This window comes from Globicephala melas, chromosome 13 (assembly GCF_963455315.2).
Source record: "Globicephala melas chromosome 13, mGloMel1.2, whole genome shotgun sequence".
NCBI classification, from domain to species: Eukaryota; Metazoa; Chordata; class Mammalia; order Artiodactyla; family Delphinidae; genus Globicephala; species Globicephala melas.
The window spans coordinates 82,234,830-82,257,305 of record NC_083326.1 but is presented as its reverse complement, the minus strand read 5'-3'; the positions used below and the strand labels follow the sequence as shown (position 1 = coordinate 82,257,305).

Genomic DNA, 22,476 nt, shown 5'->3' with positions numbered 1-22,476 from the left:
TCCGGCTTGTGATTTTCATCACGGAGCAATGGTGGGTGGCAGCTGTGAGGCATATTCTAATTCTTCAGGCCCACATCTGTCTCCTCCATTAAGCTGTAGCAATAGCGTTCATCTCTATTTCCACAGCAGCTTTGCTCAGAGCCCGGCACATCGTGGGGGCCCAGAGAAACGTTTACTGAATGAATGAAACACCGTGGGCACAATGAGGCCATGGAAGAAGTTCTCTTAAAACTCAAAAAAGGGGGGCTTCCCTGGTGGCGCAGTGGTTAGGAATCCTCCTGCCAAGGCAGGGGACACGGGTTCGAGCCCTGGTCCGGGAAGATCCCACATGCCGCGAAGCAACTAAGCCTGGGCGCCACAACTACCGAGCCTGTGCTCTAGAGCCCGTGGGCCACAACTACTGAGCCCGCGAGCCACAACTACTGAAGCCCGCGCACGCATAGAGCCTGTGCTCTGCAACAAGAGAAGCCACCGCAGCGAGAAGCCCGTGAACCGCAACGAAGAGTAGCCCCTGCTCGCCACAACTAGAGAAAGCCTGTGTGCAACGAGACCCAACACAGCCAAAAATAAATAAATAAATTAATTAATTAAAAATTTTAAAAAAAGGTAGAACTGTTGAGGCCGAGTATCTATTCAACAGCTTGTCATTTGAGTTATAACTTTTTTTTTTTGGCCGCGCGCCATGCAACTTGTAGGATCCTAGGTCCCCAACCAGGGATTGAACCTGGGCCCTCGGCAGTGAAAGCGCAGAGCCCTAACCACTGGACCACCAGGGAATTCCTGATTTATAACTTTTAAACATTTACACAGTCGGCCCCTGGACCTCTGCTGGTACCATTGCCCAGGCCCCGAGACGTAAGGGTGGCCTGTCCTTGGAGGGCCGGGGTCCCCTGGCCCAGGACTGCTTTACTCCTGCCGCTGTCATTCTCCCCATAGGCCTTTGGGTTTGCGATCCTGTTGTCAGCCACAGGAAGCCACCGATGGCCTTAGAATTGTGTCTTATAATTAAGTTTTATAACCTCCCTGTTAAACGGAGAGGAACATGATACACTTGAACTGGCGCCATTCCTCGTCTTTATAAAGGGGCTCCTGGTGCGCGTCGGTTTCTTCTGTGATAGTTTCATAGACTCGCGGGCTGGAAGGACTCTCCCTCCTCCTTAGACACACCTAGTGCTCTCTAGACCGTCCCTGGCAAATGAGGAGACAGTCTTTCCTCACAGCATCCTCTTCGCCTCACACCCCCTCCGTGTGGCCCATCGCGGCGGCGTTTCGCACTGACCTGGGGCAGGGAAGGAGGGTCTGGGCAGCAGCTTCCAGGGCTGCAGATGCCTCTGCTGTTGGCGCATCACTCTGTCACTCACAACTGCCCCCCTCTCCAGTAACTATCTGCACAACAGCTGCCTCCCGTCAGGTCCTGCCCACTGGACACCGACCCAGGAGAAGGCCAGTCATTGGTGCTGGGCCACAGCGCTCTCTCCCTGCTGTCTGCCGGCCGGGGGGAGACTCAAGAGATGACAACACCGCCATTCCCAGCGCCTTTTATGGTGACCTCTGCCCAGCCCCTCACGGGGCCCAGGCTGCAAGCACTTCCGGGGATTCTTCCCCACCCCAGGTGAATGTTTTTAAAGGTTTTAAAATCTGAATGACAGAATTCCCTTGTGGTGCAGTGGTTAAGAAGCCGCCTGCCAATGCAGGGGACATGGGTTCGAGCCCTGGTCCAGGAAGATCCCACATGCCGCGGAACAGCTAAGCCCGTGTGCCACAACTACTGAGCCTGCGCTCTGGAGCCCGCAAGCCACAACTACTGAAGCCCATGCGCCTAGAGCCCGAGCTCCGCAACAAGAGAAGCCACCGCAGTGGCTTCTCTTTTCTTTACTCCTCTAGAAAAAGGAGTGAAGTACTGATTATGCTACAACATGGATGCACCTTGAAAACAGTGAAAGAAGACAGACACAAACGGTCGCACATCACATGATTACATCTATATGAAATGTCCAGAAGAGGCAAATCCGGAGATGGGAAGTAGACTAGTGGATGCCAGGGGCTGAGGAGGGGGGATGGGAAGTGACGGCTAATGGGTACAGGGTTTCTTTTTAGGGTGATAAACATGTTCCAGGATTCGATAGTGGTGATGGTTGCACAACCCTGTGAACATACTAAAAGCCATTGACTCACTTTAAATAGGTAAATTGTATGATATGTGATATATCTCAATAAAGTTGATTAAAAGGAAAAAAAATAGGGAGTTCCCCGGTGGTCTAGTGGCTAGGATTCTGCGTTTTCACTGCCTTGGTCAGGGGAGATCCCGCAAGCCATGAGGCGTGGCCAAAAATAATAATAATAATAACAAAAGGAAGAAAAATAGGGACTTCCTTGGCAGTCTGGCGGTTAAGACTCCGCACCTCCAATGCAGGGGGTGCAGGTTTGATCCTTGGTCGGGGAACTAAGATCCCACATGCTTCACGGTGAGGCCAAAAAAAAAAAAGAAATATAATACAGAGGTGAAGCAATGGCAAAGGCACGTAACAAATGCCATCAGTTTTTAAAAATGTAATTTTCACCATGACTATGATCTGTTCTTTTACCATCATAAAACCAGTAAAGATGAATATGTGCTTGTTATAAAAAATGCAAACACTGGAGATGTAAAGAATAGAAGTAAAGTGCTCTACCATGCCCCATCCCTCAGCAATAGCCAGTGTTTGATGTCCTGACTTTTGTTTGCACTAAGACCAGCCAGCTGGGGTACAGACCGCGGCCCCGAGTGGCCGTGCACGCTTCCTCATCCCCCTAAGCCTCACTGTCCTGGTTGGTAAAATGGAGATGATAAAAGCGTCTTCTTGCCGTGAGGACTAAACGCCAGGGGGGCTGGCACGGTCCTTGGCTCTCAGCGAGCGCTCAAGCGAGAAGGGCTGGTCTGCTGTTGCCGCTGTTGGTGTTATTGATATCATCAGCTGCATTCTTTTTTAGTGGCCGCGCAGCATTTTAGTATTTCTTTCTTTAGATGCTGTAAGTGTGACAACAGCAGTGCTCCCTGGAGTAGGGTTCTCAGTGGACCAGGAAGGCCTCCTGACAGCAGTGGGCCATTTCTCTCACTTTCAGGATGGAAACACCTCGTGATATTTATGCTTCAGAACAAATCCAACCCACCGAGGACCTTTCTTCAAAGTGCAAATTTCCCAATTCCCCTGGGGTCTTCATCAGAGCGGAAACTGTGCCCATGACCGTTGGCTCAAATTTCTCCTCCTCCTACGGTGGGCGGCTGTGCCACCTGGCTACGCTCCCTCCATCCCAGCTGGGACTGCCGTTTAGCCACAAAGATTAGCACACAAGGCTTGGGGAGGATTTGTTCGTTTATCTTTCTGGGTTTTGTTCTGAATACAAAAGCAATACAAGCTACTGCTTGTAGTTAAGAAAAATTAAATTCTACAGAAATGCATGTATGAGCCTCCCCTCTCCCCGGCAATTTACAGCCACGATGGTCTTCTAAGGAGAGTGGATGCGACTAAATGGGAAGTTTTTTCATTTGTAAACCCTAGAGATGGGCTTATACTGCAGATTTGGAAATAGAAGCTAAGAGCTGAACTGGCACGGCCAGCAGAGGGACGGGAGGGGGTGCTCCTCAGGGAAGGAAGAGGGGGAGCAGAGCTCGGTGGGGGGTCAAGACCAGCAAGGAAGCCCCCCTGGGGGTGGTCATCGGCACGGGGGAGAAGGTCTAATGAGGAGTTTTAGGTAAGCTGCTGCGGAAGGCGGTTATGCGTGAACCCTTCTGGTGATTCCCAGTGTTCCAGGGAAGCTGTCTTGTGTGGGTGGGCTTTCTGTGTTTGTGGAAAAGGAGGAAGATGCTGAGCGTCATGTCTGGAATGACCTGGAGTGTGCACACGCACACGGGGGAGCCCCGAGGCCAGGAGAGCGCGAGCCCCCAGGGCAGCCCCGAGCTCAGACTATGGGTGGGAGCCAGGGCTGGGTTCCAGCTGGTACCAGAGGTCCCAGCTGACGGGGGTGATATGTAGAAAGTAGAGAGTAAAAGTTCTCACGGATCCCGTGCCTCAGAGGTCAGTGTCGTTAAAGGTTTGGAAGAAGTTCTTTCAGTTTTGCTAGGCATATATGAGATCTATATATTATTGTTAATGAAATGAGGTCATGCTTTACATACTCTTTTGCAACTTTCCTTCTGTCCTTTAACAACAAAACCAGCACATTCTTTCTGAGTCAAGAATCATACGTCAGGGACTTCCCTGGTGGTCCAGTGGTTAAGAGTCCGCCTTCCAATACGGGGGACGTGGGTTCGATCCCCGGTCGGGGAACTAAGATTCCACATGCTACGGGACAGCTAAGTCCATGCGCCGCAACTACTGAGCCCACGCGCTCTGGAGCCCGCGTGCCACAGCTAGAGAGAAGCCCGCGCACGGCAACAAAGAGCCCGTGCGCTGCAGCTAAGACCCGAGGCAGCCAAATAAATAAAATTAAAAAATAAAAAAAAGAAGAGGACAGAAAAAAAAGAATCATAGGTCAATTTCACTGTTTAATAACTACTGAGTGTAGGTGTACCTTACTTGATTCACCCCATCTCCTAGTAACGGACCTTAAGGTCGTTTTAATTTTTCACTATTACAAACTATCCCGCAGTACATCACTGTTACACTTGCCTGAGTTTTCCTGCAGGATATACTCCTAAAAGCAGAATTGCTGGGTCCAAAGGTAAGCACGTTTAAAAAGTTAAGTGATTATTTCCTCTCCAAACCCTCCTAAACGAGGCTAAAGCTGCTGAGTATACCAACTAGTTAGGGCTACTATTCATTACTCTGAGATCAAACAATAATGTCAGGGATTCTGTCTTCCTTATTGTTTCTGCAGTCAAACATGACTGGTGAGCATATCGTTCATTCGTGTACTCGTCCGACCAAGATCTGCTGAGCCTCCACGATGTGAGCTCTTGCTGGGCACACACCTCTCTGCCAGGATTGGCCTCAATTTATAGAACTAAGTGGTCGAACTGCTGTTAATTCATTGCAAAAACCCATCAAGAATCTATAACGCTCTGCAAGCTAAATAGAAACATAGCCACAAGTGACCAGGGGACACACGTGACGCACAGGCCCCAACACGATATTCCAAGGTCCCGGGGGGGAAAATATATCTGTAGAGCTGGAAGATGACACTTTCTCATATGTGAAATCAGCTATACAAACTGTGAAGAGCCCTAACTTAGGAACCCAAACTTAGGGTTTATAACATTATAAACATTGAAGATCTTTCTTTTTAAAAAAAAATGAAGATTTGTAAGAGCAGCCCACCTCACCTCTTTGGCTGTGTTCTGCAGAAGATGGGAATGGTTAGGGATTCTTTGGGGAGGGTTACATTCTTGTATAATTTGGCTTCAATCTACCACACTGACTAGATTCAAATCCCCAAGGCAGTTAAAATGACGTAAGAAAAGATATAAATAATGTAGAGCCTTGGGGGGCTGGCTTGAGTCTGTGTTTCTAAGTCTTTCAAGTAACCAAGTGTGAAAATACTCTTATCAGCGGCACATAGTTCTTCATGCCACTTCTCGGGGGAGGGGGAACAGCTGCATCTTAAGAGGAAATGTTTCATTAACCATGACGAAGCCTGGGTTTAAAAGTTTCAAAGCCCCGAAAACATTTTTATTAAAATCGCTATAAATCTGATGGAAACTAGAGATCAAAAAGTTCTCCCCTCGGAGCTTCAGATATAAACTAATTCATCAGCGAACAGTGTTTGCACTCAGATGTGGCCACATCTGGATCGGGGGCCTTCAGAAAACATCTCCAAAGAGTAAATTTATTTTTTAAGTGGATTAAAAACCCTGGACTCCAGGGGACTTATGAAGACACTGAGTGGGGCACTGAAACCCCTTTTTAGCAGCTGGTGGGGGGGGGACACAACAGTCAGTGACACAACAGTCAGTGACAACCTTGCAATGACCATTTTAATGTGGGTAAAATAATATTCCATGTCACTTTATAACATTTGTTGCAGACTAACCTTTTTTTCTGGGTACTTTTTTTTTTTTTTTTTTGCCATGCTGCGTGGCTTGTGGGATCTTAGTTCCCCAACCAGGGATTGAACCGGGGCCCTTGGCAGTGAAAGCAGCGAGACCTAACCACTGGACCACCAGGGAAGTCCCTCTGGGTACTTTTTACTCATCAGCAAGATTTCGATAGGTTGTTAAGCTTTATTATTTTTGGCCAATGATAGGACAACGGAGTGAGCCTTTGGTAATTACACTTCTTACTTCTAGAGGAAGCAGAAAAACCACAGCCACTCTGTGCCACCCTCCTCCTTCAGCGATTCATGTGGCAGGTGGGTGACAGTCACAAAGGATAAACACCCAGAATTCCCTTATCGACAAAGCAGGACTGCAGAGGACACATTTACACGGGCCCAGGGTTTAAAATCAAGAATCCTGAGTGAGAAGGCTGCCATCAGCATGATGACTTTCGGCCATTTACATAAAGTCTCTTTACGAGACAAATCAAGAAAATAAAAAACTGATTTTAGAGAGGGTATTATAAACAAAGATCCACAGGGTCACAGAGACCTTCATCTAAAGGCCTTTTATAATCACACATCCAGAGACGAGGACAGGATGGATGGTGGAGGTAATAACACTGGATGGTGTTTTTTCAAACCTTTAACATGTGCCCTGTACTGTACTAATCAGATACTCATTTAATCGCCACAATAATTCCAGGGGCTGGGTACTACTATTAGCCCCATTCTACAGATGAGGAAACTGAGGCTTAGAGAGGTTCAGAAACTTGACCAAGTCTCACAGCTGGCGAGTGGTTATAGTCAGGAGTCAAACCCAGAGCCACCTGACCCAGGAGCCTGTGCTCCCAGCCGCTACCCAGTGCTGCTTCCCTAGTAGGAAGGCTTGGATCTGCAGCCATCAGAGAGAGGCTCCTGAGTGCTTACAGGAAATGTGAGACATCTGGCTCATGATGGCTTTTTTTTTTTTTTTTTTGCGGTACGCGGGCCTCTCACTGTTGTGGCCTCTCCCGTTGCGGAGCACAGGCTCCGGACGCGCAGGCTCAGCGGCCATGGCTCATGGGCCCATCCGCTCCACAGCACGTGGGATCTTCCCGGACCGGGGCACGAACCCGTGTCCCCTGCATCGGCAGGCGGACTCTCAACCACTGCACCACCAGGGAAGCCCCCATGATGGCATTTTGGTGAGTTTCATATGAATATGATCCTTAGACACTGCAGGTAGCAACTGAGTCTTTGCGGCACTGTGGAGGAGGGCCTCTTCCCAGCTGGACTACCAGGTAAGGGGCAAAGTGGAAAATGCAGACTCCCAGGCCCCATACACTGAGATTCTGATTGGCTAGGTCTGGGATGGGGCCCAGGAATCTGATTTTTTAATAAATGCTCCAGGTAATTCTGTTGCAGGTTGCCAGTTTGGGAAACAATGTTCTAAGGAACATGCTTTAGAAACACAGCTCTAGGGAACACTTTTATGTGGGTCGCACAAACTTTACGGGTAGTTGCTTCTGTTTCTGACCATATACTTTTACAAAATGAACACTGGTCAAAAGACCTTTTGAGGAGCTTAAAGAATCCCTGACTTTTTTCTTTTTTTGGCTGCGTTGCGTCTTTGCTGCTGCACGCAGGCTTTCTCTAGCTGCAGCGAGCGGGGGTTACTCATCGTTGTGGTGCGCGGGCTTCTCATTGCTGTGGCTTCTCTTGTTGCAGAGCACGGGCTCTAGAGCGCGTGGCCTTCAGTAGTTGTGGTACGGGGGCTCAGCAGTTTTGGCTTGTGGGCTGTAGAGCACAGGCTCAGTAGTTGTGGTGCACGGGCTTAGTTGCTCTGCGGCATGTGGGATCTTCCCGGACCAGGGCTTGAACCCGTGTTCCCTGCACTGGCAGGTGGCTTCTTAACCACTGCGCCACCAGGGAAGTCCCCCTGATGTTTTTAAGGTACTCATTCAAGACTCAGCTGGGTTTATGGGCTCTGAAAACTCATTTCTCCAGATGCTACTTGGAGAATAAAAGTCACCTTCCAGTCATACTTGGAGCACCCAAAAAAAGGTGATTCTGGGTAGGCCACTGAAGCCAAGGGAAATGACTGGGACCACAGCTCACATCACTAAAATGTGCTCGGACACCTAATGTGAACATTGAGTCTTAGCTGGGTTTCAGGAGTTATGTATGTTTGATGGTGAGCTGCAAAATGCTACATTTCTGGAAAACTATTTGGCAATGGGCCTTAAAGTTCATATTCTCTGACCCAGTAATTCTACTTCTAGGACTCTGACCCAGGAAAATAATCAGAGAAGTATGCAAAAACCATACACAGAGATGTGCATCACAGCCATGTCTCTGACAGCCAAAATACTTCAGACAACCTATGTGTCTGTCAACTGGGGAATGGATCAACTGAGTATACAGCCTTTCGAAAGCATGTTGTCTATAGCAAACCAAAAAGCTTCTGCACAGGGCTTCCCTGGTGGCGCAGTGGTTGAGAGTCTGCCTGCCGATGCAGGGGACGCGGGTTCGTGCCCCGGTCCGGGAGGATCCCACATGCCGTGGAGTGGCTGGGCCCGTGGGCCATGGCCGCTGAGCCTGTGCATCTGGGGTCTGTGCTCCGCAGTGGGAGAGGCCGCAGCAGTGAGAGGCCTGTGTACCGCAAAAAAAAAAAAAGCTTCTGCACAGCAAAAGAAACGATCGACAAAATGAAAAAGCAACCTACAGAATGGGAGGAAATATTTGCAAACCACACATATCTGATAAGGGGTTGATATCTAAAATACATAAGGGACTCACAACCAATAGCAAAAAGCCAAATAACCCACTTAAAAAATGGGCAGAAGACCTGAATAGACATTTTTCTAAAGAAGATATTCAAATGATCAATAAGTACATGAAAAGGTGCTCACATCACTAACCATAAGGGAAATGCAAGTCAAAACCACAATGAGCTATCACCTCACACCTGTCAGAATGGCTTTTATCAAGAAAACAAGAGGGCTTCCCTGGTGGCGCAGTGGTTGAGAGTCTGCCTGCCAATGCAGGGGACACGGGTTCGTGCCCCGGTCCAGGAAGATCCCACATGCCGCGGAGTGGCTGGGCCTGTGAGCCATGGCCGCTGAGCCTGCGCGTCTGGAGCCTATGCTCCGCAACGGGAGAGGCCACAACAGTGAGAGGCCTGCGTACTGCAAACAAAAACAAAAACAAAAACAAACAAACTCACAGAAACAGAAACAGATTGGTGGTTGCCAGGGGCAGGGGGTGGGGAGTGGGAGAACTGGGTGAAAAGTGGTCAAAGGGTACAAACTCCCAATTATAAGATACACATGTCCTGGGGATGTAAGGTACAGCATGGGGGCTCTAGTTAACAATACAGTACAGTATATTTGAAAGTTGCAAACATAGTAGATTTTTAAAGTTCTCATCACACACAAAAAATTGTAACTATGCAAGGGGATGGATGTGTTAACTAACCACGCCGTGGTAATAATTTTTTAATTTATACGTATATAAAATCACTATATTGAATATCTTAAATGCACACAATGTTATATGTCAATTATATCTTAATAAAGCCAGCGGTAAAAAGCATATTATCGAGGAATTTTCACCACATGCTCACAAAACAACAGTTACTGAGAATGTTGCTATACACGTATACATATACATACACACGTACTCTGCAAAACGTTGACATATATACCTATATACACCATATAATGACAATCCTTTGTTTATCTATATCTAAACATAAAACAATAGAAGGAAGTCCACCAGAATGTTAATAATGATTACCTCTGAGGCATTTCTATTTTCTTCTTTACAGGTCTATTTTCTAAATCAGACAAAGTTTTAAAATTAAGCTATATCCTTTATAAATCAAGTTTTCAGAGAACTGTTAATGAAATGGGAAATGCGTATTACATAATATCAAGTGAAAATATAGGATAAAAATATATATTCAATATGGTACCCATTAGTTTTTTAAAAATTATGTGTGTGTGTATATATATATATGTATATATATATATATACACACACATTATATATAAATCAATCCAGGAAGATACCAATAACTGTTGTCTCTGTGTACTGGGATTATAGGTAATTATTTTCTTCATTCCACTTGTGTATCTTTTCCAAACTTTCTACGATAAGAATGTGTTAGCATTTCCAGTAAGAGAACCCAATCAGTTGCATTTTAAGCCCCAGTTTCCACGAGGACCATTTCCTCTGGTCCCTGTTGGGAGCCCCTTACAGATGGGGTGTGCTACGAGGCTCTGAGGAGCGGCTGCATCTCCTGAGCTCCATCCGCAGCCCAGGATGAGCACCCACCTCGCAGGAGCAGCCCATTCACACAGGCCAGGTGAATGGCAACTACAGGGAAAGGATCACAACAGCGAGCATTTACTGAGCTCTTCCTACGTAGCCTACTCTGTGCCAAGTGCTGTGCGGGCATCAACTCTTTGAACTGGATGAGGCTGGTCCTCATGTAGCTAGGGGCCTTCTGTCTAATTCCAAAGCCCATGCTCTTACCAACATCAAACTCTGGTAAGGAATCCGCCTTACAAGAATATCTTTATGGCAAGTCTGTTTCTAAGCAGTGCATCTGCTATGCCCAGGACCTCCTTTCTGATCCATTTACGTAAGAATAGTGTTAAATTTTTACTTTGACCTATAATGATTGCTCCCTGAGGTCGTTTTTATAAATAACACATCGCACGGCTGTTCTTGTTTTCATTCTACCTACCTTCTCTTCCGATGGGTAAAAGCCAATTGCTCTCATGACAAAAGGAAGCTCCGACAGGCAGATGTGTTCCGACACCTTTCTGGTCTCCATTGTATCAATACCTTGACTACGGAGCTGAGAATAGTAAAAATAGTCTTCCAGCTCCTATGTGGAAATGAAGTGGAAACACAACATGCATTTTTGGCTTAAGTCTGAAGCAGCCATTTAGACTTCAAGGACATTTCTAGAAAGTACATTTTAAGCTCAGTGGGGAAAACAGCTTTGGCAAAAAGCAAGAAGGTTAACCCCGGGCACATCTGTTTTACAGACTTAACTAGATGTTACCAGGAAGTGTTTACTCTGAGGATAGTTACCCTGTAGAATTTTCCTTCCCTGCCACCAGACACCAGACCATAGAATGGGGTCAGGTCTTCGCCCCCAAGAGAAACTGCTGCCTCCAGGGCACTAGAACAATGAGAGAAACATCGTTATTAGCCAGCAGTCAGTCAGGAACACAATGCACCGCAAGGCTGCCCAGCTGCGGACCTCCGGAGGGTATTACAGCGAGGATACGATTAGGGTCTCTGTAAACTTGTTAAGTAAATTCCCTCCAAAATGAAGCTGCAAATGGAAAATTCAATTTCAAGTGTGGAACCCGGTGGTACAGGGCACCCGCCTTAATGACGATGATATTCTCTCGTGGATGACAGGGCAGATGCCTGGCAATTTGTCTGAAATCTCTGGGGGGAGGGAGGGAGGGAGGGTGGTGAGTCCACAGTCTCCCCAGTGGCCCTCCTGTAACTTTAGATCTGCATGTGACCAGAGCCAGAAGAATGGGACGTGGCACAGGTGGATGGCCGTCGCTAATTGCTTCCATAAAAACTCTGGAGGCCGCAAGGGACCCACGCCAGTCAGATAAAAATAGCCCTCTGCTCTCTAACACAGGGTCAGATTTTTCCAAAAATAGGCCCTTTAAGTGGTAAGAAAACCTACTTTTTGTATGAGGCTGACTTTACCTCATACAAAATGCTAATAATAATATGAAATCATCTTAATAATCCACTAACTGGATTTTTGCTAATCAGACCATTAGCCGCTTTGTAGGGTTATTAAGACACACTTTGTGCAGACCATGGCGGGGAAGTGGTTATGTATACAGAAGCTGGAGTCAAAGGGACATGCCTGTGAGCCCTGGCTCTGCCACTTGCAAGCAGGGTGATCATGGGCAAGTGACTTAACCACTCAGGGCCTCAGCTTCCTATTCTGTAAAATGGAAATAATTACAGGGTCTGCCTCAGGGGATTGTTGTGAGAATTAAAGTGAGTGCACAGAAAGGATTCCACATGAAGCCCTTTATTTTTCTCCTGTGATGAATCTTTGTTGAGGTGTGGGGTTGATGCGAATCCCAGCCCCAGCACATTACTCCGTAGCTTGGGCAGATCACTGAACCCCTTGGAGCTAGTTTCCAGATCTGTACAACAGGGATACCAACAGTGCCTACGTCACAGGATGGCTGTGGGGACACATCAGACAATACATGGAAAGCCCAGGGCCTGGCTCAGGACTATGATTACTGTTGAACTGGGTGTTGAGGTGCACCTACAGCTCTCCTGCAAGAGTCAGCCACAGAACAGTCCTCGGTCCTCTTGTCACAGCCCCGCACAAGCCCCACCCAAGCAGGCTGCGTGAGGTCCATGGAGCTGGTGTACTCTCCAGGTGGGCCTGGGGTCCAGGCGGGCCTGAGGACCGTCTCCAGTAGGGCTCAGTCTTCACCTGGCTCTTGGCTCTGATATTACCCATCGAGGCAGGTGTCCAGCTGAGAGGGCTCCCGCTCTGTGGCCTCCAGGCCAGGCCCAGGCCCAATCCCAACAGGCTCTGAGGGCAGTGAGGCCACTATTGGCCATTTGATTCTGAAGCAGGGCCAGGTAAAGGCCCAAGTGACATGGAGGAGCCTGTCACCACCTGGAAGGCCCCAGGGGACAGACTCACAGAGCTCTGGATTCTCTGGGAACGGTCCTCCAGCAGTCAGGACTACACCATGTCCCCTGCTTCCTGGCCACTGTGAGCTCAGCTGACCTGAGATAGAGGGACAGGGCTGGGCTTGTCCCACCAGAGCTGGGGCAAGAGACTCCCTCTCTCTGGTGTGAAATCTGGGGACTGTCAGTGGCCGAGTTCCCACTGAGTGACGAAATTCAGCTCTGCAGAGAGTGACAGCAACAGCAGAGGCAAGCTGAGAGCAAACGCTGAGGGCGGGCTGGTCTGCTCTCCCCGCAGTACGGTGACCCGAGACCCCAGGACCCGCTCGTAACTTCCCCTTTCTGCCTAAGTTGGGTTCTAATGCTTGCCACAAAAAAAGAGGTCATTGAGGCACAAGATGGAGGTACATTTATTGAAAACCTACTGTGTGTGTGCCCAGAAATATACTCAGTGCTGTGGGGAATGAGCTAAAGCCCAAGAAACAGTGAGCACAGCAACCAGCATATAGCAAGAGCCCAGTAAACGCTCCCTAGGGGGGGAGGGGGAGGGGGAGGGGGAGGAGGGAAAGCAGGGGGAGGAGAAAGGGCACCTAACCCCAAGATCTGGCCCTTCACTTCCCCGTGAGCTCAAACCAACAGATGGTCCTTACTTGCCAAATGTGTTAGAGTTGCACCTCCTACTCCTGGGCCTTACACACCATCTGTCGGGGCTTCAGACCAGGGTAATGAGCAGAACTGAAAGTCTTCCGGATTCACGACAAAAAAATTTATAAATAGACTTTACTGTTTAAGAATACATCAGTTTTATGTTTTTCACAGTTGTTACTGTAAATACCTTGTGCCTGTTCATGGATTATTTTATTCTAAAATATTTTGTCAAATGTGTATCAACCAAATTAAAAACAAAGGCTTTCATGTTAGCAACAACAACAACAACAAAAAAAAAAAGCGGGGGGGGGCTTCCCTGGTGGCGCAGTGGTTGAGAGTCCACCTGCCGATGCAGGGGACACGGGTTCATGCCCCGGTCCCGGAAGATCCCACGTGCCGCGGAGCGGCTGGGCCCGTGAGCCGTGGCCACTGAGCCTGCGCGTCCGGAGCCTGTGCTCCGCAATGGGAGAGGCCACAACAGTCAGAGGCCCGCATACTGCAAAAAAAAAGGGGGGGGAGGGAGGGGGAGAGGAGGGGGAGGGGGAGAGGAGGGGGAGGGGGAGGGAGGGGGAGAGGAGGGGGAGGGGGAGGGAGGGGGAGAGGAGGGGAGGGGGAGAGGAGGGGAGGGGAGGGGAGGGGGAGAGGAGAGGAGGGGAGAGGAGGGGAGGGGAGGGGAGGGGGAGGAGGGGAGGGGAGGGGAGGGGAGGGGAGGGGGAGGAGGGGAGGGGAGGGGAGGGGGAGGAGGGGAGGGGAGGGGGAGGAGGGGAGGGGAGGGGAGGGGGAGGAGGGGAGGGGAGGGGAGGGGGAGGGGAGGGGGAGGAGAGGAGGGGAGGGGAGGGGAGGGGGAGGGGAGGGGGAGGAGAGGAGGGGGACGGGAGGAGGAGGGGAGGAGGGAGGGGAGGGGAGGGGAGGGGGTGGGGGAGGAGGGGAGAGGGGGAGGGGGAGGAGGGGAGAGGGGGAGGGGGAGGAGGGGGAGGGGGAGGGGGAGGAGGGGGGAGGGGGAGGAGGGGGGAGGGGGAGGAGGGGGGAGGGGGGAGGGGGGAGGGGGGGAGGGGGAGGAGGGGGAGGGGAGGAGGAGGGGAGAGGGGGAGGGGGAGGAGGGGAGAGGGGGAGGAGGGGGAGGAGGGGAGGGGGAGGGGAGGGGAGGGGGAGGAGGGGAGGGGGAGGGGGAGGAGGGGAGGGGGAGGGGGAGGAGGGGAGGGGAGGGGGAGGGGAGGAGGGGAGGGGAGGGGGAGGAGGGGAGGGGGAGGGGACCGGGGGGGGGTAGGGAGGAGGGGGAATAGCAATGGTAGAAATCACCACCCTCAAAACAGCGCTGAACATGGTGATAATATCCCCATTTAACAGACGGAGAAACTGAGACTCAGGGAAGGGAAGGGACTTGCCTCAGGTCATACAGCAAGTAGTAGGGGAGGTGGGATTTGAATCCAGGTCTTTCTGCTCTTGTCTGAGCAAGGCAGCAGGATTACAGGGGGGTGTGAGGTTGAGCACAAAAATGGGGGATTTTAAAACAGATGCCGGACAAGGAGAGAAAGAGGGTGGCCTGCCAGACAAGACAGGGGGAAAGATGAGGGAAGGGGTCTCCCAGGGGAAGTTTGAGATGCTGCAATGATAGTTTGGGGGCCTAGGAGTGCACTGGTTAAAATAATGTGAACGTGAGAGGACTTATCATCTTCATTTCACCCTACGACTCACCATCAGTAGATCTGGTAGGGAATTTTGTTTGTTTACTTGTTTAGGGTTTTTATATTTCTTCCCATTAGTGAAGCACTGAACATATTAAAACACCAGAAGCAGCAATGAAGTGCTAATTAGTTTATAATGATCTTTTGTCCCTGAAACAGATTAAACTGAAATTCTCAGAAGCCTGGACTCTGGCCATGCACAGGAAAGCTACTGGAAAGTGGGTGCTTTTTTTTTTTTTTTTAAATCTCTACTAGTGCAGATCCCAAGATGATTGAGAAGAGGACAAAAACGAAAAAAGGAAGACTCTGTTCTCTCACCAGGGTGTTGCTTGCCCCATCAGTCCAGGTAACAGGCTAGTGTCCAAGAATTAAGCAGCTCATTCTGGGGATGTGATCAGGAGGTTCTTTTCAAGGGGAGAGCTCACCTCCAGCTTCTAAATTCCCAAGATCTGCCCTCTTAGGTGAAGGCAGAGGTGAAGGTCAGAGCTGCAAATGCAAACTGAAACCCCCGCGGTTCCAAAGCGGATTAACCTGGCTGTTCTTGCTCCTATTCAGGTTAAGGGGCGAAGCTTCGATGTCTGCACAGAAGAAGGATGTGCACGTGGCAGACAGTAAGGGGTTTGCTTTTACTGGGAGCCATGAATCAGGTTCGTTCTTTTAGGAAGCTTGGTGTCTCCCAGCTGCTTTTACCCAGCTCCTCAATGGGACCCTGGCTGAGAGGCAGGGGCTTGGAGAAGGTGGTCAGGCAAGGAACTGGCTCTGCCCTGGGGCTGCTCGCTGAATATGGGGAGATGAGAGGACCACCACAGTGGGTGCCCCCTTTTTTAGTAACAAAGATCCTGAGCTCATAAGCAAATGCCTTTATAAGGAAGAAGAAACAAAAGGAAATGATTAATTTGCTGAGTCCTTATCTCTGTGCTGTGTGCGTTACATATATCAGCCTACCTGATCCTTACAAGGATCCTGTAAAAGTCCCTGTTTTTACCCCCATGTACCCTCATTTCACAGACAAGGAATCCAAAGATCAGAGCTGCTAAGAAACCTGCCCTCGGGCCCACAGCTAGCAGAGAGTAGGCTTCAGATTTGAACCCTTGTCTCTTTGACTTCAAAGTCTGTGTCTCTCTGATGCTCAACCATGCAATTCTCCAGCCTCGCCCTAGGCAGAGATTCTCAGCTCAGGGCAGGGGGGTGAGAAGAGTAGACTGAAAATACACATTTCAAACGATACTCTTACTATTTCTGTAACACACTCTTTGGAGATTCAGGCTAGATCTCTCTAACTGGTGTGAATTTGCAGGCGGCGACAGGGTGAGAAGTAACTCATGGGGCCCGGGTGAACGAGGTGGAATCACATAGCCTCACCTGCAAATACCATGGGTCCCTGGGACAGAACAGTAACCTTTTGTCTGCACATTAATATGAGCGGGTGTCGCAGGGAGCACGCCAAAGGCAATGCCTGAGTCTTGGCTGTCTTTGTACCCGCAGGCCTAGCACAGTGCCTGGCATGTTGTAGGGGTTTAATACCTGTCTGCTGTTCCTGAGTGAAAAGAAGGGGTCTCCACTTGACACCCTTCTTATGGGGCCAAGCTTCTCGCCACATCACGTACCTTAAATTGATTTCCCACTGCACCACCGACCGGTCCTGCCCTCCTGCTGTGAAGGTGTAGCGGCCGTCATAGGAAACGTCCATTCCAGCCGCCCCGCTGGGGTGGCATATAAGAGCAGATGTCTTATGTGGGTTGCCATCAACTGGTAAGATCTGAAGTCCAACCTAGAAAGGAAGATGTAACTAGATATTCAGACTCAGATAACCGGGCCCCAGGCCGGGCCTGGCAGGGTCACCTGTAACCTCCAGATCTGTTTAAGGGAAGGACCTGTGTATCTAGAACCAGACATCTCAGTGTGTGAGAGCTGCATTTCACATGGCTGGGGCTTCGCTTACACTGTGCGCTGCACGGTGGTCCCTTGGGAGAAGAGACGCAGGTTCCACCAGGGACACAGAAAGGAAGCTTCCCTCCTATCTTCATGGTCACATGTCCAGGCTTTTCCAGGACAATTCTGGCATCTTATGATTTTACGCCTTCCCATATAGATTAGTCATCAAATATACAACTAAGTGTAACTAACTTGTATGTCTTTATAAGATTTTTCCTTGTAAAGAAATCAGAAAAGAAAAACCCCTTGATGGACCATGTGTCTTGTACTTTTGGGAGTAGAGAAAATGAGGTGACTCTTCTGAGAGTCATTCCCGCTCATTCATGGCCATTTTCACTGTGAAGCAGGATGGGAGTCGCGGGCTTGGCTGTGAAAGCCGGCGTTCTTGAGTCTTGAAATACCTGAGACTGCCTCCAGCTCCAAGTACACGGTCACCTTACGGGGCAGAGAGCAAAGGGCTGGTACCTTGTCCCTGTTAATAAACACCATGTAGCGCTTCTGAAGTTCCAGAGGGGTTTTCACTGGGAGGATTTGTATCTGCTCAATGGGAGATCCGTAAACTGGCCCGAGGAGTGTCTTTCTGCAAGAGAAAAAAGGAACGCTTTCTAAATTCCACAAATCCCAACGCAGGTTTTATGACTCACTCCCTTTCACGTTGCCCTATACTTTTTAAATTCTGAATTTCCTGTCTTGCTGCTCAGCTAAGTTCATTGTAAGAACCTCTCCCTCAACTGCTAACAGCGGCCGTAAATAAGGGGCAACAGCTCCAAACGGCAAACTCTCTGGGGAAACTCTGCTTGTGAAGGATGCTCTTCACAGCTGCGGCTCTGACTTTCCTCCTTGACAGCTGAGTGAAGGGAACATTATGCCTCGAGAACGTGCATGAGAACAAGGGATGGGAAAAATGCTGCAAGGACGGGAGGAACGTCAGCAGGGTGCGAGGAAACACCCCCATCCCCACGGCGGGGCCAAGACCTCAGACTGGTGTCCAGACAGCTGACAGCAGGTCTACAGGCAACGCGCGGATCCCCAAAAATCCATCTGCGCATCAAACTGTAATGAATCGCACCCTCGCAGCAGAACGACTTCTGAATTCAGACACTCTTACGCTAATTAGGAATCTGATCTCAGGGGAGGCTCCTGGACAGGACCTCAAGCCCAGAGGTGGATTTTCCCTGAAGCTGGCCAGACTTGAGCATCTTCCTTGCACACATACCTCCTGAGGCCTGGGAGGGGCACTAGCCACTTTTTATTCTTTTTTTTTTTTTAAATATATATTTTTTACAGTATATCCTTGTAGCTTATTTTAATTAATTAATTTATTTATTTATTTTGGCTCTGTTGGGTCTTTGCTGCCACACGCGGTCTTTCTCTAGTTGCCGCGAGCAGGGGCTACTCTTCGCTGCGGTGCATGGGCTTCTCACTGCGGTGGCTTCTCTTGTTGCAGAGCACAGGCTCTAGGCGTGCAGGCTTCAGTAGCTGTGGCCTGTGGGCTCAGTAGTTGTGGCTCGCGGCTCTAGAGCGCAGGCTTAGTAGTTGTGGCACACGGGCTTAATTGCTCCACGGCATGTGGGATCTTCCCGGACCAGGGATCAAACCCTTGTGCCCTGTATTGGCAGGTGGATTCTTAACCACTGCACCACCAGGGAAGTCCCCACTTTTTATTCTTAATTTTATATATATATATATATTTAAAAAGAGGACCCACAAAGCCAAATACACTTCACACCCCACAAAACTTGGGTCTGCCCCAGGGTAAGGACGGTAGCTATTTCATCTTATTATATTTTAAGCCCCTCATCGTTTGGATGTGTTTTCTCCCCGTGTCCCCTGCACCCAGCCCGTGTCTGGTGGGAACAGGAGACGCTCCTTGTATGTCTCTCTTGAGCACCTCTCTGTGCCAGTCACCATGACGGGAGGTCAGGACTCGAATGAGTGAGATTTTGTTGCTAACCTCACAGCCTGGCAGGAACAACAGACATGGAAGCACCATGAGGGGAGAAGTGAGATGACAGGCAAATTCCCGGCACAGAGCCTGCACTGAGGAAGGAGTGATGGGACATCTATGAGGAGACATCTGAGCTGAGTTTGGGAAGGTGAATTGGAAAGGCAGAGAAAATACGGAGGCAACGGAAAAACAGGCAGCGGGCACAGGAGGTCAAAGGTATGGGACGTGGACTATTGCTTGAAAACTGCAGAAACAGTAAAGGAGAAAGAAGGCTGGTGGTGGAGGGAGGTAAAACCGAAGAGGTGAGCAGAGGTGAACTCTGAAGGCGGACTTGACCGTGACCACTGGGCTGCAGGACGCAGGAGAGTATCAGGCTGGACGACCCAGCATCAGGTTTACGTGCACAGAGGATTAGGTGAAATGGTAAAAACACTAAAACGACCAGCTGGTAGACAATGCATCGGCTAATTATAGGTCACCCTTCTCTAGTCGTTTGAGTAGAAATGTTTAAGGACTTTCCTCCAATATCATTGAGTGGATAGAGGCAAGGAAGAGGATGGTTAAAAGCACAGGCTCTGGTTTGAATCCCAGCTCTGACCCTTAAAAATTAGGGGCAAGTTGTGGAGAAACTGGAACCTTCATATATTGCTGGCAGGAATGTAAAGTGGTGCAGCTACTTTGGAAAACAGTCTGGCAGTTCCTCAAATGGTTAAATATAGTTACCATATGATCCAGAAATTCTACCTCTAGGTCTACATCCAAGAGGAATGAAACAGATGTCTACACAGAAACTGATACACAAATGTTCATAATAGCCAAAAAGTAGAGACAACCCAACTGACAACTGATGGATGAATAGACAAAATGTGGTCTGTGGATACAATGGAATACTATTCAGCCATTAAAAGGAATGAAGAACTGACACAGGCTACACCATGGATGAACCTTGAAAACATGATGCTAAGACGCAAGACACCAAAAGTCACATATTACATGATTCCATTTACATGAAATGTCCAGAACAGACAAATCCATACAGACAGAAAGTAGACTGGTGTTGCCAGGGGTGGAGCAGTGGGGGATCAGTGGGGAAAGGATGTGAATGGGGAGTGACTGCTAATGGGTTTGGGGTATCTTTTGGGGGGTAATGAAAATGTTCTTGAATTAAATAGTGATGATGGTTACACAACTTTGTGAATATAGTAAAAAACCACTGAAAATGGTAAATGTTATGGTATATGAATTATACCTTAATTTAAATTATAAATAAGCAAAAGAAAAAAAAGTCAAGCTAGTCAACCCCTCTGGGCCTCAGGTCCCTCACTGGTAAAATAGGGATAATGACAGTATTTACCCCATAAGACTGTAGTGAGCACTAAATAAGTTAATATATATAAAGCACTCAGAACGGTTCCTGGCACATAGTAGGAGCTATATAACTGCTACCTAGTACTGTCAAAATTTCTAACAATTTCATAAAATTAATATCTTTTTCTTCTGATTGAAAACATTTTACACATTCATTGTGAAAATTTTCAAGTATTGAGACATGAAGTAGAAAATCTACCCATAACTCTACATGGCTGCACCCTTTATCCCAAGATAATCATGGGTAATAGTTTGGTGTATGCGACTCGAGGATTTCTTTTATATATATTCTAGCCCATATAATTATAATTTCAGATGAAAATATATAAGCCACATAAATATAATTTTAGATGAAAATATATTCATGCATATTTGGCAATTTGCTGTATCTCATATTATGCCTTGGAGATATTTCCGTGTTACTATGCAGAGAGCTATCATCTCTTTTTTCTCTTTTTCCTTTTCTAAAAGCAGCATCATGTTTCAGTGTACTGACGAGCCATCATTTAACTAATTCCCTATTAATGGACATTTGGATTGTTTCCATTTTTAAAAATATTTTCAAACAAGACATCCTTTTACTTATGTCTTGGCATCCTGTGTGAGTACTTCTGTGGGCTACATTCCTAGAAGTCAGAAGACAGGCTACAATTTAATGGAGGGTAACAAACTGCTGTCCCCACACCCCCCAACCCCGTCCGCCAACAGCCGGTTGGTTCCCTTACACCCTTGCCAACACCGGGCGCTATCCATCATTTTTATCTTTGCTAATCTGATTTGTGAAAAATGATGTCTTGTTTTCATTTGCATCTTTGATGTACTGGTGAGCATCTGCTCATAGGTTTTATTGGCCTTTGTCTGTGAACTGCCTCTTCACGTTCTTCCAAATGCTTTTAAATGCATTTTTTAATCATTTTGGATGTATCATCAAAAGGCAATTCCTTCCCAATTAAGTTGTGGTTACAGGGCTTTATTGTTCCTACAACTTAAAAGATGCTTTATGCAAAGGTGTTTTACTTTGGAACTATGAGAATGTTTAACTAGATAGAGGTGGTAGTTGCACAACATTGTGAATGGACTAAATACCAGTGATTTGTTCACTTTAAAATGGTTGGTTTTATGTTATGTGAATTTCACCTCAATAAACTATTTTTTTAAGAAAGATGCTTTATACTAATTTCCAATTGATCTTCAACGGCAGAAACTCCTAACTTCATGGCTCTAAATGGAAGCACTAATTCGAAAAGATATACACATCCCTATGTTCATTGCAGCTTTACTTACAATAGCTAATATATGGAAGAAACCTACATGTCCATCAAAAGATGAATGGATAAAGAAGATACACAATGGAATAAAAATCCTGTCATTTGTGACAGCATGGATGGACCTAGAGGGTATTATGCTAAGTGAAATAAGTCAGACAGAGAAAGACAAATACTGTATGATTTCACTTATATGTGGAAACTAAAAAACAAAACGAATGAACAAATGTAACAAAATAGAAACAGAATTACAGATACAGAGAACAAACTGGTGGCTGCCTGAGGGGAGGAGGCATGGGGGGAGGAAAGAAATAGGTGAGGGAGATTAAGTGGTACAAACTTTCAGTTACAAAATAAATGAGTCACAGGTATGAAATGTACAGCGTGGAGAATATAGTCAATAACTATGTAATATCTTCGTACAGTGACATATTGTAGTGATCATGTTGAAATGAATGGAAGTATGCATAAATATACAGAATCACTATGTTGTGTAACGAGAACTAATATAGTGTCATAGGTCAATTATACTTCAGAAACAAAGAAACTCATAGAAAAAGAGATCAGACTTGTGGTTACCAGAAGGGAAGGGTTGGGGGAAGGGGGAACCGGATGAAGGCAGGCAAAAGACACAAACTTCCAGTTACAGGATAAATAAGTCCTAGGGATGTGATGTACCACATGGTAAATAGAGGGAACCCTGCTGTGTGTCACACATGAAAACTGTTAAGAGAGTAAATCCTAAGAGTTCTCATCTCACAGAAAAAAATGTTTTTCTAGGGACCTCCCCGGTGGTCCAGTGGTTGAGAACCCATCTTGTAAGGCAAGGGACGCGGGTTCGAGCCCTGGTCGGGGGACTAACATCTCACATGCCGCACGGGGCAACTAAAACCACGCACCAGAACTAGAGAGGAGCCCGCGTGCC

General features: G+C 47.9%; 1 protein-coding gene across 3 annotated transcripts in view; it reads right to left on the bottom strand.

Moving 5' to 3' along the window:
- CFAP251 (cilia and flagella associated protein 251) overlaps positions 1 to 22,476 on the bottom strand; it is a 90,737-nt gene that overhangs the window by 27,602 nt on the left and 40,659 nt on the right. For all 3 annotated transcript variants that reach the window (XR_009566512.1, XM_060311066.1, XM_030860219.2), the window contains exons 16-19: positions 17,436 to 17,550; positions 16,643 to 16,806; positions 11,101 to 11,191; positions 10,748 to 10,891 (exon numbers count right to left, since the gene is read on the bottom strand). Coding sequence is in view for 2 of the 3 variants with exons in the window: in XM_060311066.1 (XP_060167049.1) it covers positions 10,748 to 10,891; positions 11,101 to 11,191; positions 16,643 to 16,806; positions 17,436 to 17,550 (514 nt within the window). In the remaining variant the exon portion in view is untranslated. The remainder of the gene's footprint in view (positions 1 to 10,747; positions 10,892 to 11,100; positions 11,192 to 16,642; positions 16,807 to 17,435; positions 17,551 to 22,476) is intronic.